The 16,795-nt window shown below is 41.8% G+C and overlaps 1 protein-coding gene across 2 annotated transcripts in view; it reads right to left on the reverse strand.

The window, feature by feature from the left end:
- The window catches only part of CNST (consortin, connexin sorting protein), a 116,250-nt gene that overhangs the window by 35,290 nt on the left and 64,165 nt on the right, over positions 1 to 16,795 (reverse strand). The window contains exons 3-4 of one of the 2 annotated variants that reach the window (XM_019821479.2): positions 9,466 to 9,516; positions 6,903 to 7,108 (exon numbers count right to left, since the gene is read on the reverse strand). In XM_019821479.2, coding sequence (XP_019677038.2) covers positions 6,903 to 7,108; positions 9,466 to 9,516 — 257 coding nt within the window. The remainder of the gene's footprint in view (positions 1 to 6,902; positions 7,109 to 9,465; positions 9,517 to 16,795) is intronic. The other variant, XM_011290828.3, reaches the window with a different exon arrangement.

Raw genomic sequence — 16,795 nt, forward strand, 5'->3', positions numbered from 1 at the left:
TTTCCAGCTCTCTGCCAATGCAAAGAGCAATGAAGTCCTTGTCAAACCTATAATCAAGCACCAAAGAGGAACGTTTTCCCCCAAGTCCTATGGTGGCAACAGCATACTTTTAAAAGAAAGTATCTGCCTAGCTTAAAATTTATACGACAGCTCTAACATTTTTCTATGGGCAATATACGTAACTGGACTCAATCACTTCTCTATCAAGTTTTAATTTCACCTAAAGCTTGAGCCCACACTTATTTTCTATTCTCAGGACTTTGCCAAGGATAAACTGCTTGTCTTTATCAGCTCATCGATCTAAAGGTGTGCTATATTGGTCCTACTGGAACCACAGCAGATTGTCAATATTTGACCACTTTTTACTCCCAAAACAAGAATTTCATATACTACAACCAGCAGTGTGCTGGTCCGTGTCTAACCTCTGGCCCCTGAGTGCTGGAGAGAGCCCTGATTTGTAGCATTTGCTCATTTCTGTGGTGTCAATACTTCCATCATGGCCAATCCCGAGCTCCCAACATGATGGACGTCACTGGATGTGGTTCTCATGAGCCAGCAGTGGTGAGCACCACTGGGTTACACCTAACAGAAACCAGTGTCATTTCATTTATCAACTTCCAGTGAAAAATCGACTACCCATCACATCCAACACGGTTTCTGGTTGCCCACGACGATTAGATTTCTGGCTCTTCAAAGCTATTCTCCTAGCCTGCTGCATTTGTGCACCACTGGCACAGTCATTTATAAAAAGCTTACAAACCAGACTTTCTGGCACTACAGAAATACACATTTCAATCAGCTTCCAGATTTCTGTGACGGTTCCAGTAACCTAAAAGCAACCACAGAGAGAGGGTCATGAGACCCAATGCCTCAAAAGTAAAAGGCATTTCCAGGTGAAAGGGCATCTGAGAAAATAAATACACTGCCCCGGTAGAAGTCCACCCCTGGCCAGTCTAGCAGGCCAAGACTGGCTCTCCTTTGATATCCCAGGTCTAAATCTTGGAGGTCGCCTGGAACGGCAGAGAGAACGCGGAGTGTGGAGGTTAGTAACTGACCTGTGTTCTGGTCCAAGCTTTGCTACCGTTGGCCGTGTGACCTTGGACAGATATGTCATCTCATGTCTCAAGCCGCAGCTTCCCTTATCCGTCCGACAGGGACAGTAACACTTACAACTCTCTGAGACCAGGTTGCTAGGCTGCTGTAAAGGGTGATGAGGGAGTACGTGTCTAGCGTAGCAGTCAACACACAGCAGTAAGTGCTGAGAATGGTTTCTGAGTCTGAGTCTGACTCAGAAGTACAAGATGCAGAGTAGAATCATGGGAAGAAGTAAGCTGAAAGTCACTTTGGGAGGGCAACAGTTTTAAGTCACCTACCAGGAACTAGAAAAGGGAAGTAGGAAGGTGTATTTTTTGACCCCAGTCACAGAGACTGGCTTCAAGGATCCCAGCACATCTATTTCCTGTCTGAGTCTGACACCAGTTCAGTACCAACTCACTGAGCACAGAGCACCCCGCTTGGTGTTTCCCTTCCCAGTTCTATATGAAAGGCGTCCAGGTTTCTGAGTTCAGTTATATACCTAAAGCTAGCCAGCAGTCCTATTAAATAAGTGTGTGAAAGATTACTCATACCGAGAACAAGAATTTTTAAGTGGAATCTTCAAGAGTTTCAAGAGCTAAAAATACAAGGATGTATCTGATGTAGCTGTAGTCATGTTTCCAACGGCCTTTAGCACATATTCAATGATACATCACTTCCAAAATAATGGACTCTCCCTCTCCAATTCCTCATTTCTGTTAATGGTACCACCACTCGCCCAGCCGCATCTCCTGGTCACCTCTGACTTCTCTCATCTGCTTTGTACCCACACCAAGTCCTAGTGACCGTCCCCTCAAGAGGACTGCGATCCATCCCTCTCCGTATCCATCGCCGCCACCGTAACCCACAGGCTGTCCTCACCTTATGTTTGAATGATCAGTGTCTCCTTTCAGTTATTTTCATTAAAACCGTGCGTGCCTGTGGCGTATGGAGTCACAGAGCCCTATAATATGTGCTCACAAAGCCCTGCCACTCTTGCCCTTTTCCCCTTTCTTCGGGAGCAAGCATTCAGAGTCCTTCCGGTTTTTTTCTTTTAACCTGTGTCTCCCTACACGTTATGCCTATTTTGGTCATTTCTGGATTTTTCAGTTTTAGAAGATGAGGACTGAGTCTTTTGCTCCCCTCAGCCTAGCCCTGCAAACACATGCTACATGTACACATTCTGTGACACCCCCCCCCCCCGCCCCCACACACACTGTTAGCCTGTTACGGGTAGATAACATCTAACGTGTACCTTATCATGAGCCTATCCAGATAGTAAACTCTTACTACTTTTCCCTTCCTGAAAACCGTTTGTTTCCCCTGGAGTTACTTTTTTCTTTCCTTTTCCCTCCCACTTTTCTTTTTTTTTGGGGCGGGGGGACACAGTTTTCCATGCACTTGTCACTTAGACAACTCCAAACACATCACCAAGAGTCTAAATCGGCCCTCGATACACTCAGGTACAGCAAATACTCAGAAATAGGAAAATGATATAGAAGTTTCTCCCTAGACTATTCTGATCCCCTCCAAACGGAACTGGTTACTCTCTCCTCAGTACAAAGCTGTCGTCTTAGAACATTCCTTCACCTACAGACTCCCTTCGCCTCTCTCCTAGGCAAGATCCCCAATTTCAGCTATCTCGCATCCTGCTCCTTGGTTTAGTCCTTTGTTTCGGTGCAGCCTCTAGTGGTTTCCTCAGAAAGAGCAGAAAGGAGACACCAGAGGCCCTGAAGCAAGAGCATCCTTGGATATCTGAGGAAGCACCAGAAGGCAAGTGTACCTGGAAAGGGGTGACTGAGAGGGAGAGTTTCAGAAACTGAGGTGTACCAGGGAACAGCACCGCACCGTGCAGGGTCTTCTAGGCCACGGAGGGATTTTAGCTTTTACTCTGATGAGAAGCCACGAGAAGGCTCTAAGCAGAGGCTGACATGATGTGACACATGTCACATCATGACCCAGAGAAGTCACAATGGGTCACAATGACTGCTGTATGGAGGACAGTGATAACATGGAAGAAGGAGAGGACAGGGTTTCTACAGTGAGGGGTTCACTGCGAGAACCAGGTGAGATGTGACGGTGTCCTGTACCGGGGTGGGGGCAATGAAGGAGGGAAGAAGGGCTCAGATTCCGGGCATATGTGGAAATAGGTCTGCAGCACTTTCGACTGGAACTGGACGTGGGGGGAGGTAAATAAAATTTGGCTGTAAAGTATTTGGTCTCAGCAACTAAATGGATGGAGTTGCCGTTTAACAAAAGGGTCTGGAAGACTAGGAAAGCAGATTTGGAAGAAAAACTGAGGTTTGATTTGGGACATCTTAAGTGTGAAATGCTCTGCAGGCACCTCAGGAGGCCAGATACTGAAGTCCGGAGTTCAGAACTGCCTAGTGAAGTGCTCCAATGCTGAAAACTGAGTAATCTTTGGAGGACTCAACAAACGAGCCAGAGAAAGCGTGGCTAGTGAGGCAAGACGTGAAAGCCAAGAAGGAAGGGTCCCAGAGGCAAATAAAGAAAGTGTTTCAAAATAGGAGTATGTGGTTAACCCGTCAAAGGTTCTAATGCCTCCAGCAGGATGGAAACTGAGGACTGACCACTGGATTTGCAACATGGAGGCCACCTACGACCTTCAGAATGTCATTTTGGTGGAGTGTGGGGACAAAAGCCAGGCCAGAGTGGGTTCAAGAGAGAAGTGGGTATGGAATGCTACGCAAGAAGAATCCTTGTCCAAAATGGTTTAAACTGAATCACACCATGGAGAGATAATCAGACAAATCCCAATTATGGGACATTCTCCAAGAAGTCTTGGGCTCTTCATAAGGGTCAATGTTACGAAAGTTAAAAAAAAAACTTTTCAGGCACAGACTGTTTCCGATCACGTAAGACTAAAGAGTCTTGACGACCGAATGCAATGTGTGGTCTTTCATGGGATCCTGGATTCGGGGAAAACTAGTCACACTTGTGGAACAACGTGAGGAGAATTCAAATACAGGCTGTGCGTGAAATAATACTATTTTACCAGCATCTCGTTTCTTGTGGTTGATACAGGTCACGCAGAGGGGTACCCACGGTGTTGGGAAACACATGCGTGTGTATTTAGGGGTGATGTGATATAATACCTAAAAATTACGGTGTTTCAGTGGCAAATACGTGTCTGTAGGGGGTGGGGGGCATGAAAATTCGGCAAAATGTCAGTAACTAGCAATTCCGGGCGAAAGACACAATGTGCCTTGCTGGGAGTTACTGAAATGGACAAAACGGCCTCCACCTCTCCCTGATTTGTGTCTCCCCTGGGAGGCGGATGGATTCAAGTCTTCTCGGCTGAAGAGCACACCCTGCAGCTCACTCCTGCTGCCTCAGCGCCTCTGCTGACCCCCAGCCTTCTCTCCAAGCAAGCGGTCTTTGAATTAGCGACAGTGAGGCTACAGTCATAATGCTTAGCATTTACTTGGCTTTACTGTGTACCAAGCACTACGTCAAGTGCTTTTACATACATTATTTCATTGAGTCCTCTGCCATTTACAGAAGAAACTGGAAGCCACTGAGACTGTTAGTGGGGGAGCCCAAAGCCCCGCTTTTAAACCACCACCATGTCCCCTAAGCCCCTCTGTCAGGGGAGGACGGATTGCTCAGACATGTAAGAAGCACGGCCTACAGGACTCAGAAAACTGATATGTTCCTGGGGGATTAGGGGTGGAATTTTATATTGAGACGTCAAAAAATTAAGTAAAAGGGGCCTGGCTGGCTCACTCACGTGACTCTTGATCTCAGGGTCGTGAGTTTGAGCCCCATGCTGGGTGCAGAGATTACAAAATAAGTAAATAAAAATACAAACAAACAGACACATAAACAAACAAACTTAAAAATTGTTTTAAATAATCTTGCGGCCTGATCAAGGTCTAGCAGTCCTAGAACTGCCTCGGCTTCAGGATCATATAGGAGTAGAAAAGAACATTCTTCTTACCTTTAACGAAACAACAGCCCAGTGACATAAACTTGAAAAGATTTGACTACATTTGCTATTTCCTTCTTTACTCCAAATGTCCTTTTCCTCAACTTTTTATCAAAATTCTACAGAAGAGTCCAAAGAAGAGTGAAACCAACAGCCATTTACCTCTTATTAGATCTGTCAAATGTTGACATTCTGCCAAATTTGCTTTCTCTGCCTTTCCCTCTCTTACATACTTTTTCCTACTGAAATGTCATACGTCATGATAAAAGTGAAAATATCATAATATGGGCACTATGTCATTTTACTCCCAAACACTTGGGCATGTATCTCTCAAGAACAAGGACGCTATATACCACAAAACCTACAATTCTATTACCAAAAAGAAAAAGACAAAAAAAAAGGGGGGGGAGGGGGTGGGGAGCACCTGAGTGGCTCAGTCGGTTGAGCATCTGACTCTTGGTTTCGGTCAGGTCATGATCTCACGGTTCGTGAGTTCGAGCCCCACATGGTGCTCTGCACTGACAGAGAGGATCCTGCTTGGGATTCTGTCTCCCTCTCTCTCTGCCCCACCCCTGCTTGCTCTCTCAAAAATAAATAAATAAACAGTCAAAAAAAAAAAAACAAGAAAAAATTCTATTACTAGTCTCAAGAAATTAGAGCAATAAATAATATGTAATTTACCGGCTATGTTCAAATTTCTCTCATGATGTTCCAAAAACAGATGCTCTGAATGGAAAAAACAAATTCTGACCCCAGAATTATCAGGAATTTGTTTTGTGAGGGAGTCTCAGTTTCTCCATTATTTTATTATTTTCACTTTAAAGGAAAAATAAAATGCAGCTCATATCTCATTTTTCTGAATGGGCTCTTGTATAAAAAAGCTTCCTCTCTACTGTCTGGAACGCCTCCCAGTGTCCAGGCTCTTCACCTCCTAACTTACCCTCCCAATCATCAGCAGTTATTTTTCTAAAATCAAAATTTGAGGGGCACCTGGGCGGCTCCGTCGGTTAGGCGTCCGACTTTGGCTCAGGTCATGATCTCACGGTTCATGAGTTCGAGCCCCGCATCGGGCTCGGTGCTGACAGCTCAGAGCCTGGAGCCTGCTTCAGATTCTGTGTCTCCTTCTCTCTGCCCCTCTCCTGCCCATACTCTGTCTCTCTCTCTCTCTTTCAAAAAAAAAAATAAACATTAAAATTCAAATTTGATTTGGCACTCCCCTCACTAAAGACTCCCAGTCCCTAGAAGCAAGGCTTCCCTGCCCCCCACTATCCCATCTCTTTTCCATCTTAATCTCCAACAACATCTCCGCCATGTCTTTGCAGGAGCTGATCTGTCTTCCTGAACCAGCTCGCCCTGGTGAGCACCTGCATACCCCGCAAAACCCAGCTCAAGAGTCACCTTCTTTTCTGCTAATGCCCACAGGACAAAGTTAATCACACGTGTTGTGCTTTTGTTGAATATTAGATATATGTCTACACTTAGTACACGCTTCTACAATTATTTATCTCTATAAGTGTTGCTCCTACTCCACAGTGGCTCCCTTAAGGACATACTCAACTGTTAAGGAATCTTTGTTGCCCCCCGAGTCTAGCAGAGTTTTTGGCATCTAGTTGGTACTTACTAAGCACTTGCTACACAGACTCCTATTCGTACACAGCTTATTCACCAAATAAAGGAAGGCAGTGATTATTTGAATGGATTGATCATTCATAGCCCATGTGTGGCCACCAGTAGTCGCATGCTAAATTTCCCACCAGCCACTGATGCAGGGCCACCTCCTGGGTTCACCAAGGACAGGTGGGGGAGAATCAGTCGCAGAGAACTGTATTTCACATGATTATAAATGCTGAGGGCGGAAGGCAAGAGTGTAATGGAGTACCTGGTGAAGGCAAAGGGGAAGTGCTCTTGAATCCACCTGCTCAACTTCACCTCGGATAAGTGAGAACAGATACTGAAGAACTAGCTTCGGGGCTTCTGCTGGATCGTTAGCATTTACTTCTGCAGACTCATCGTCACTAACAGCATGCGTGGATGCACTCAGCACGTTTTCCTGCATTAAAGGTGTGGTGTCTCCTGAAGAAAGTCCTTTAAGAAGTAAATAAAATGCCTAGGTTAGGATAAATTTTCACCATGGTGAATATCTTAAAATAATTATGTCTGTTAACCATACAATTTTCAAATAAAACTAATTATATGAAAAAAAAAAAAGCCTAGAACCACAAGGTTTTGACTTCATGAAATTGTGCCATCCTCTGATTGCTTCTGTTAGCACACACATAAATCATTTTTTGTTTTGCAGAACTATAATTAAGAGTGTTAATAAAAAGAGCTCTAAAGGAAAGAATGTGGGTTAAAACCTGACCAAAAACTTGATTCTCCCAAAGGAAAAACGGATTAGCTGTAATTGGAAGTCTTGGCTCGCTCAAAAGAAAACAGAATTAAATAGGAAGGTAAATGTGCTTATCATATAAAATGGCTAAAGAAGTTAAGCCTTCCTCTTTAAACTCTGGTCTGATAACTTTACAACTACTTCTGGATCCCAGGAGAACAGCAGGAATTCAGATGCCAGATCTAATGACCATGGAAAATTCTTTCATAATAAAAACAAGTTAAGTAACATGAATTTCTTAAAAAAAAAAAAAAAAAAAAAGATCAATGAATACATGCTTGACCCCACAGTTCCTGAAACGATGTACCAAATTTCACAAATTTAATCATTACACATTATAACTTGACCGTTCACTGAAATCTCAGTCTCCGTTTTGATTTTCATATTCAAATTGAACAGACTGTTTGCATCTGTACATTCAGCTGATTGGCCTCTGAAAACGATCTTTCTCAGTAAGTCAGTGTGGGTACCACGTTTGAGGATGCCTCTGCAAGCTCTCCAGAGTGTGCCCAGAACCCAGTCTTCTGCTGCCTTCTGAATAAATCCACTGCTCAGGGCACCTGGGTGCTTAGTCAGTTAAGTGTCTGACTTTGGCTCAGGTCATGATCTTGTGGTTCGTGAGTTCGAGCCCCGCGATGGGCTCTGTGCTGACAGCTTAGAGCCTGAAGCCTGCTTTGGATTCTGTGTCTCCGTCTCCCTCTCTCAAAAATAAATAAACATTTAAAAAAATGTAAATAAACCCAATGCTCTAGCCAGGGGGGTCCATTCTTCATCTTCCTAGTAACATATTCTGCGCCATTCTGAGCAATTACAGATTCTAACACCTGGAATATTTTCCTCCCAACTATGCCTATTTGTGTTTTACCCTAACAAGATACATGTATTTCTCTATAGCAGCAGCCTAAGGTACATTTGCTTTCCTCTGAATCCTGTATGGAGCCATGTATTACACTGGACTGAGTAACAGTGAGTGGTGGAAGGTCTCATCTTCATTAGATCGTAACTCCTGCACTACAGGGATTATTTTATGGGCCATGGTCGTTAGATCATCAGCAGATCTTCAGCACGAAAATTTCAAGTGCTGTGATTTCTAAAATTAGTCACCTAGAATGATTCCTTATACTTTAGAAATTCTATGAAGTTTATATCATTTGGAATCTGGAAATACAAGGCTTAGTGATGGCTTGCCATTGTGCAGGGACAGTATTTGTGAAAACATGGGTGATCCTTCTGCTTTCTAATTTTCTAATGGAATGACAGTAGTGATGAGGTGGGAGGAGAAGCGTTCCACAGAGAACGACTATTTCTTTCCCTTGTCCCTCCCCGCCAACACACATTTAATCTGATACAGACTTGTGATAAAGCCAGCCTCCCAAGTTCTATACTTCTCTTGATTGAATTCTTCCCACATAGTTATCAAACATTACTCTGTGCTTCCTCCTTGAAAAAATGCTGGAATTAGATCATGGTCATTTTCAGTAAAGGGGAGTTAAGTAAAACCCTTGAAGAGTATTACCAGAGAAGGACAAGATTCTCAAACGTAAAGAAAAAGGACAGATTTTAGGACTCTCTTATCTAAAGGTGGTCAAAACAGGGTCCCAGATAATGGAAGTAGAAACATGCATTATGATCACCTCAATTAGTTAGACAGTGTGGATTCATAATGGTCATGGTTCCCGCTAGATTCGTTTTCTAAGTTATGGATACGCTGTGGATACATATTATTTGTCAGCATGCAATAGTTTGGTAAATAAAATTATGTAGCCACCAAAAGAAATTACAACAGAAAGAAGAGTATTCGTCATAAAACAAAACCAACAAAAGTTCCAAAAGCATATATATAAGTCTAAAGATTCCAAGAGTAACGGAAGGCTAATGTCAACAATTAGAATATAGTATGTTAATCACCAAGTATAGGGAGGGAGTGGAAAATAAGAACTGGGCTCATATGGATTAAGATGTCAGGGAAACTTGAAAGGCTCATACCACAAAAGGATTATCTACCAAGGGTGAAGATCATGAGTTTTAGAGAGGACTTAATTACAAAACTTACCTCTTAAGATAACATTCCTTGCTGGGACAGGGTAGTATAAATCAAAGAGCACTGGAATAGGAGCAAGAGATATCAGTTCTGTCATTATTTTCCTAAGTGACCTTGGATTAGACATTTTATTTTCTATATTGTGGTTTCCTCATCTTTAACATGAAGGGACTGGCCAGATGAGACTTCAGATTCCTCCTAAATCTGACCATCTCAAACATTCAAAGTCTCCATAGTGATTCTGTCGTTTAAGAAATGTAGCCAGGCTGGCCACCATGACCACAGACTCTGGGCCAGCTCCCATGGACCCAGGTTCCAGTTCACCCTAGGTCCAAGCAACCCCTCACTGACCCGGCTTCAGGCTGAGTCCCATGGACACAGGCTCCCAGTCAGCACCAGAGTCAGGCTGGCTCTTGCAGACGGGGTTGTCAGGCCCACCCCCCATGGTCCCTGGTACCTCACCTACCTCCATGGACCCAGGATCCAAGGCCCACCCACATGGACTCGAGCACCAGGCCTATCCCAGTGGACCCAGGCAGCAGGCCTGTCTACCTGCTGACCCAGGCATCAGATTTGCACACCTGAGGACTCCAACACCAAGCCTGCCCATGGACATCACCATATGGCCCACCCAGAGTCTCTGGAAAGTCTGACTAGTGGAGGGTTTCCCTGCTGAAGCCATTCTGTAAAGATGTGCAGACACCAACACAAGTCCACAAGGATCACAAATAATCAAGGAAACATGACATCACTAGAGGAAACTAATAGATTCAATAAAAGGCCCTTAAAAATGGAGATCTATGAACTGCTTGACAAAGAATTCAGAATAATCCTCTTAGAGAAATTAAGTGAACTATAAGAAAACACAGACAAGCAAAATTAGGAAAATAATGTATGAACAAAATGAGAAGTTTAACACAAAGAAATAGAAACCATGATAAAAATCAAACAGAAATCCTAGAGTTGAATGCACTGAATTTCAATAGGGAACTCCAACAGTGGATTCAACCATGCAGAAGAAGGAATCCGTGAACTTACTTAAAGATATGCCATTTGAAATTACCTGGTCAGAAGGGCGAAAAGAAAAAAGAAGGAAGAAACCTTATGTGAACTGTGGGAAACAAGAGAAACAATCCACGCATTACTGGAGTCCCAGAAAGAGAAGAGAGGGAAAAGGGGGCAGAAAGCTAACTTAAAGACATAGTGACTAAGAACTCTGCAAATATAAAGAAAGATTTGGACATCCAAGTTTACGAAGCTTATAGGTTCCCCAAAAGGATTAACCTAAAAAGATCTTCCCTAAGACATATTATAATAAAACGGTCTACTGTCAGAATGGCTAACATTAACAACTCAGGGAACAGCAGATGTTGGTGAGGATGCGGAGACAGAGGATCTCTTTTGAATTGTTGGTGGGAATGCAAGCTGGTGCAGCCACTCTGGAGAACAGTATGGCGGTTCCTCAAAAAATTAAAAATAGAACTATCCTACCACCCAGCAATTGCACTGCTAGGTATTTATCCAAGGGATACAGGTATGCTGTTTCGAAGGGACACATGCACCCCTATGTTTATAGCAGCACTATCAACAATAGCCAAAGTATGGAAAGAGCCCAAATGTCCATCGATGGATGAATGGAGAAAGAAAATATGGTGTATATATACAATGGAGTATTACTCAGCAATCAAAATGGATGAAATCTTGCCATTTGCAACTATGTAGATGGAACTGGAGGGTATTATGCTAAGTGAAATTAGTCAGAGAAAGACAAAAATCATACGACTTCACTCATATGAGGACTTTAAGAGACAAAACAGGTGAACATAAGGGAAGGGAAACAAAAATAATATAAAAATAGGGAGGGGGACAAAACATAAGAGACTCTTAAATATGGAGAACAAACTGAGGGCTGCTGGAGGGTGTGTGTGTGGGGGGGGTGGGTGGACCAAGCAGGTATGAGGCACTAAGGAATCTACTCCTGAAATCACTGTTGTACTATATGCTAACTAACCTGGATGTAAATTAAAAAATAAATAAAATAATAATAATAATAATAATAATAATAATAATAATAAAAACCATCTAACATCAAAGAAATAAGAGTATTTGGAAAACAAGCAAGTATGGAGCCTGCTTGGGATTCTCTCTCTGTCTCCCTGTCCCTCTCCTGCTCACATTCTCTCAAAATAAATAAATAAACATTAAAAAAAAAAAAAAAAAAACAGTAAGAGAGGGGCACCTGGCTGGCTCAGTCAGTAGAGCATGCAACTCTTGATTTCGGATTGTGAGTTTGAGCCTCACACTGGTTGTAGAGATAACTTTAAAAAAAAAAAAAAAAAAAAAAAAAACAACCCTCAGGGTAGGTTTCCAGCTCCCAAAGCTCCTGTAATAACATTGGTAAACTAGGTAGAAAATACAAAATAGTAATAATCCAAAAAAAAAAAAAAAAAAAAAAAAAAGCAAGAGAAAAACAAATTCCCTCACACACCAGGGATTCACGGATTTCAGGACAGATACACTGCAGGCCTGGAGACAATGGGACAATGTCCGACATGCTGGATTTCAAAATAATTTTGATGTCATTACTTGTGATGTCACATGAGGCTTACACAAGTTTTCTTAAAAATAATTAAGTGTAATAATATATCGCATTTAGTACAAAAATTCCTTCTGATACATAGCAGTTTTCTGGTAAGGATGTTTGTAGTTAAGAAGCAAAACCAAACAAAAACATATACTGTGCAACATGTAATTTCATCTTTGCTACAAAGTATATGTAGATGGTTCCATTTAAATAAAACTTTGTTTTGCCAGATATGGATCTATACATCTAGACAGGAACATAAAATTCTATTTAACTTTCATCTATGAAAGTCAAATGAGTTACAGTTAAAACTCCGCATTAAGCAATTTGATGATACTATTTATAAGTAGATGCAGATGGTGACAAACTCATAGGCCCTAACTTGATACCTGTCAATTTCAACAAGCTCCAAAATCAACACCAGAGTTTATATGCACCTACTGAGGGTTTTTAAAGAAAATTATTTGAACTACCTTGGGCCAGAAATTAAAAGAATTATCTTGATTGAGAGGTTTTATTCAATTTATCATACCACCTGAATTCCATTTTGACACATAATTATTTAATTCCGTTATAGTTAAGATATTAGTTTCAGGTGTACAATATAGTGATTCGACAGTTCCATACATTACTCTGTGCTCATCATGATAAGTGTACTCTTAATCTCCATTATCTATTTTGTCCATCCCCCCACCTACCTCCCCGTTGGTAACGGGCAATTTGTTCTCTATAGTTAAGTGTTTCTTGGGGGCACCTGGGTGGCTCAGTCAGTTGGGTGTCTGACTTCAGCTCAGGTCATGATCTCGTGGTTCGTAAGTTTGAGCCCCGCGTCAGGCTCTGTGCTGACAGCTCGGAGCCTGGAGCCTGCTTCAGATTCTGTGTCTCCCTCTCTCTGCCCCTCCCCTGCTTTGTCTCTCTTTCTCAATAATAAATGTTAAAAAAATTAAAAAAAAAAAAAGTGTTTTTTGGTTTGCCATTTTTTCCTTTGTTCGTTTTGTTTCTAAAATTCCACATATGAGTGGGGTGCCTGGGTGGCTCAGTAGGTTAAGCGGCCAACAGGTAATGATCTCATGGTTTGTGAGTTCGACCCCTACATCGGGCTCGATGCTGTTAGCACAGGGCCTGCTTCATATTCTCTGTCTCCCTCTCTCTGCCCCTCCCCTGCTTGCACTCTCTATCAAAAAATATACATTAGAAAGTATATTTGAAGGGGCACCTGGGTGGCTCAGTCAAACATCTGACTTCAGCTCGGATCTTGCAGTTTGTGGGTTCAAGCCCCACGTCAGGCTCTGTGTCGACAGCTTAGAACCTGGAGCCTGCTTTGGATCTGTGTCTCCCTCTCTCTCTCTGCTCCTCCCCTGCTTGCACTCTGTCTCTCAAAAATAAACATTAAAAAAAAAAGTATATTTGAAAAAATAATAGCTGAAAATGTCCCAAATTTGAAGAAAAACATGAACCTACACATCCAAGAAGTTCAACAAACTCCAAGCACAATAAATACAAGGAGAGCCACATTAATTTATTTTTTTTAATGTTTATGTATTTATTATTTTTTAAATATGAAATTTATTGTCAAATTGGTGTTCATACAACACCCAGTGCTCATCCCAACAGGTGCCCTCCTCAATACCCATCACCCACCCTCCCCTCTCTCCCACCCCCCATCAACCCTCAGTTTGTTCTCAGTTTTTAAGAGTCTCTTAGGCTTTGGCTCTCTCCCACTCTAACCTCTTTTTTTTTTTTCCTTCCCCTCCCCCATGGGTTTCTGTTAAGTTTCTCAGGATCCACATAAGAGTGAAACCATATGGTATCTGTCTTTCTCTGTATGGCTTATTTCACTTAGCATCACACTCTCCAGTTCCCTCCACGTTGCTACAAAGGGCCATATTTCGTTCTTTCTCATTGCCATGTAGTACTCCATTGTGTATATAAACCACAATTTCTTTATCCATTCATCAGTTGATGGACATTCAGGCTCTTTCCATAATTTGGCTATTGTTGAGAGTGCTGCTATAAACATTGGGGTACAAGTGCCCCTATGCATCAGTACTCCTGTATCCCTTGGGTAAATTCCTAGCAGTGCTATTGCTGGGTCATGGGGTAGATCTATTTTTAATTTTTTGAGGAACCTCCACACTATTTTCCAGAGTGGCCGCACAAGTTTGCATTCCCACCAACAGTGCAAGAGGGTTCCCATTTCTCCACATCCTCTCCAGCATCTATAGTCAAGGAGAGCCACATTTAGACACATTATAGGTAAATGATCAAAACTCAGACACCAAAAAAAAAAATTTAGGTACACTTGACAATTATTTTCAGGTGCACAACTTACTGATTCAACAACTCTACGATATGCTACATTCAGTACAAGTGTAGCTACTATCTGCCCCATTACATCGCTCTTACAGTATCCTGACTGTATTCCCCATGCTGTGTCTTTTATTCCCCTGACTTATTCACTCTGTAACTGGAAGCCTGGATCTCCCTCCTCCTTTCACCCACTTGCCTCTTCTCTCACTCCCCATCCCCTCTGGCAACCATCAGTTTGTTCTTTATGTTTATAGGTCTGATTCTGCTTTTTGTTTATTCATTTGCTTTGTTTGTTTTAGGTTCCACTTATGACTAGAATCATATGGTATTTGCTTTCCTCAGTCTGACTTTTTTCACTTAGCACAATGCCCTCTAGGCCCTTCCATGCTGTCTCAAATGGCATGATCTCATCCTTTTTTATGGCTGTGTAATATTCCACTGTATGTATACATGTATGTATACGTGTGTGTGTGTGTGTGTGTGTGTGTGTGTGTGTGTGTGTGTGTGTTGTGTACACACACCCCATTTTCCATATCTTGGCTACTGTAAATAATGCTGCAATAAACAAGGGGGTGCACATGTCTTTTTAAATTAGTGTTTTTGTTTTCTTTGGGTAAGTACAGAAAAGTAGAATTATTAGATCATATGGTATTTCTATTTTCAATTTTTCTGAGGTACTTCCATACTGTTTTCCACAGTGGCTGTACCAATTTCCACTCCCATCAGCAGTGCATGAAGGTTCTTTTTTCTCCACATCCTCTCCAACCCTTGTTATTTCTTGTCTTTTTGATTACAGTCATTCTGATAGGTATGAGGTGATATCTCATTGTGGTTTTTTCATTTTCCTGACGATGAGTGAGGTTGAGCATCTTTGCATCTGTCTGTTGGCCATCTGGACGTCTTTTTTTGAAAAATGTCTATTCAGGTCATCTGTCCATTAAAAAAAATTTTTTTTTAATGTTTATTTATTTTTGAGAGAGACAGAAACAGAATGCAAGTGGGTTAGGGGCAGAGAGAGAGGGAGGCACAGCATCGGAAGCAGGCTCCAGGCTCTGAGCTGTCAGCACAGAGCCCAACATGGGGCTCGAACCCATGAGCTGTGAGATCATGACCTGAGCTGAAGTCAGACACTCAACCTACTGAGCCACCCAGATACCCCTTCTCTGCCCATTTTTAATTGGATTGTTACTCATGTATATATTTTCTGGTGTTCAGTTTATATATTTTGGATACGAACCCTTTATCAGATATATTATTTGCAAATATCTTCTCCCATTCAACAAGCTGCCTTTTTGTTTTGTTAACAGTTTCATTTACTGCAAAAACGGCTTTTTATTTTGGTGTAGTCCCCATAGTTTATTTTTGCTTTTGTTTCCTTGCCTGAGGAGACAGATCTAGAAAAATGTTGCTAAGGCCAATGTCAAAGAGATTACTCCGTATGTAAAACTTTAGGTCTCACAATTAAGTATTTAATCCATTTTGAGCTTATTTTTGTGTGTGGTAAAAGAAAGTGTCCAGTTTCATTCTGTTACAGTTAGCTGTCTAGTTTTCCCAGCACCGTTTATTAAAAACGCTGCCTATCCTCATTGTATATTCTTGCTTCCTTTGTCATAGATTAACTGACCGTATAATTGTGGGTTTATTTCTGGGCTCTATGTTCTGTTCCATTGATGTACCTATTTTTCTGCCAGTACAATACTATTTTGAGTACTACAGATTTATAGTCTATCTTGAAATCTGGTATTATGATGCCTCCACCTTTGTTCTTTCCCAAGATTACTTTGACCTTTGGGGTCTTTTGTGGTTCCAAACACATTTTAGTATTATTTGTTCTAGTTTTATGAAAAATGCAATGGGTATTTTGACAGGGATTGAACTGAATATCTTTCCATTTGTATCATCTTCAATTTATTATTTTTTAATGTTTATCTGTTTTTGAGAGACAGAGAGAGAGTGGGTGCAAGCACGGGAGGGACAAAGAGAGGGGGAGAGAAAATCCCAAGCAGGCCCCACACTGTTAGTGGGAAGCCTGACGTGGGGCTCTATCCCATGAACCATGAGATCATGACCTGAGCCAAAGTCGGAAGCTTAACTGACTGAGCCCTCCAGGAGCCCTTTCGGGGGAGTGTTTAGGATATTCTGTGTATAATATGTCATCTGCAAATAGAGTAAAAAAAAAAAAAAATTCTGAAAGAAGAGAGAGAAGACTCATAAACAAGGGAATCTTCAATAAGAATCACAGCTAATTTCTCTTCCCAAACCATGGACGTCAGAAGACAACGAGAAGACATATTCTTTGGGTTTTTTTTTTTTTTTTTTTGAGAGAGATGATATATTCAAAGTACTGAAAGAAAAGGATAGTCAACCAAAAATTCTATAAGAGAACTATCCCTCAAAAATGAAAGCGAAATTAAGACACTCTCAGACTTGGGGCGCCTGGGTGGCGCA

Source organism: Felis catus, chromosome F1 (assembly GCF_018350175.1).
Source record: "Felis catus isolate Fca126 chromosome F1, F.catus_Fca126_mat1.0, whole genome shotgun sequence".
Taxonomy (NCBI): Eukaryota; Metazoa; Chordata; class Mammalia; order Carnivora; family Felidae; genus Felis; species Felis catus.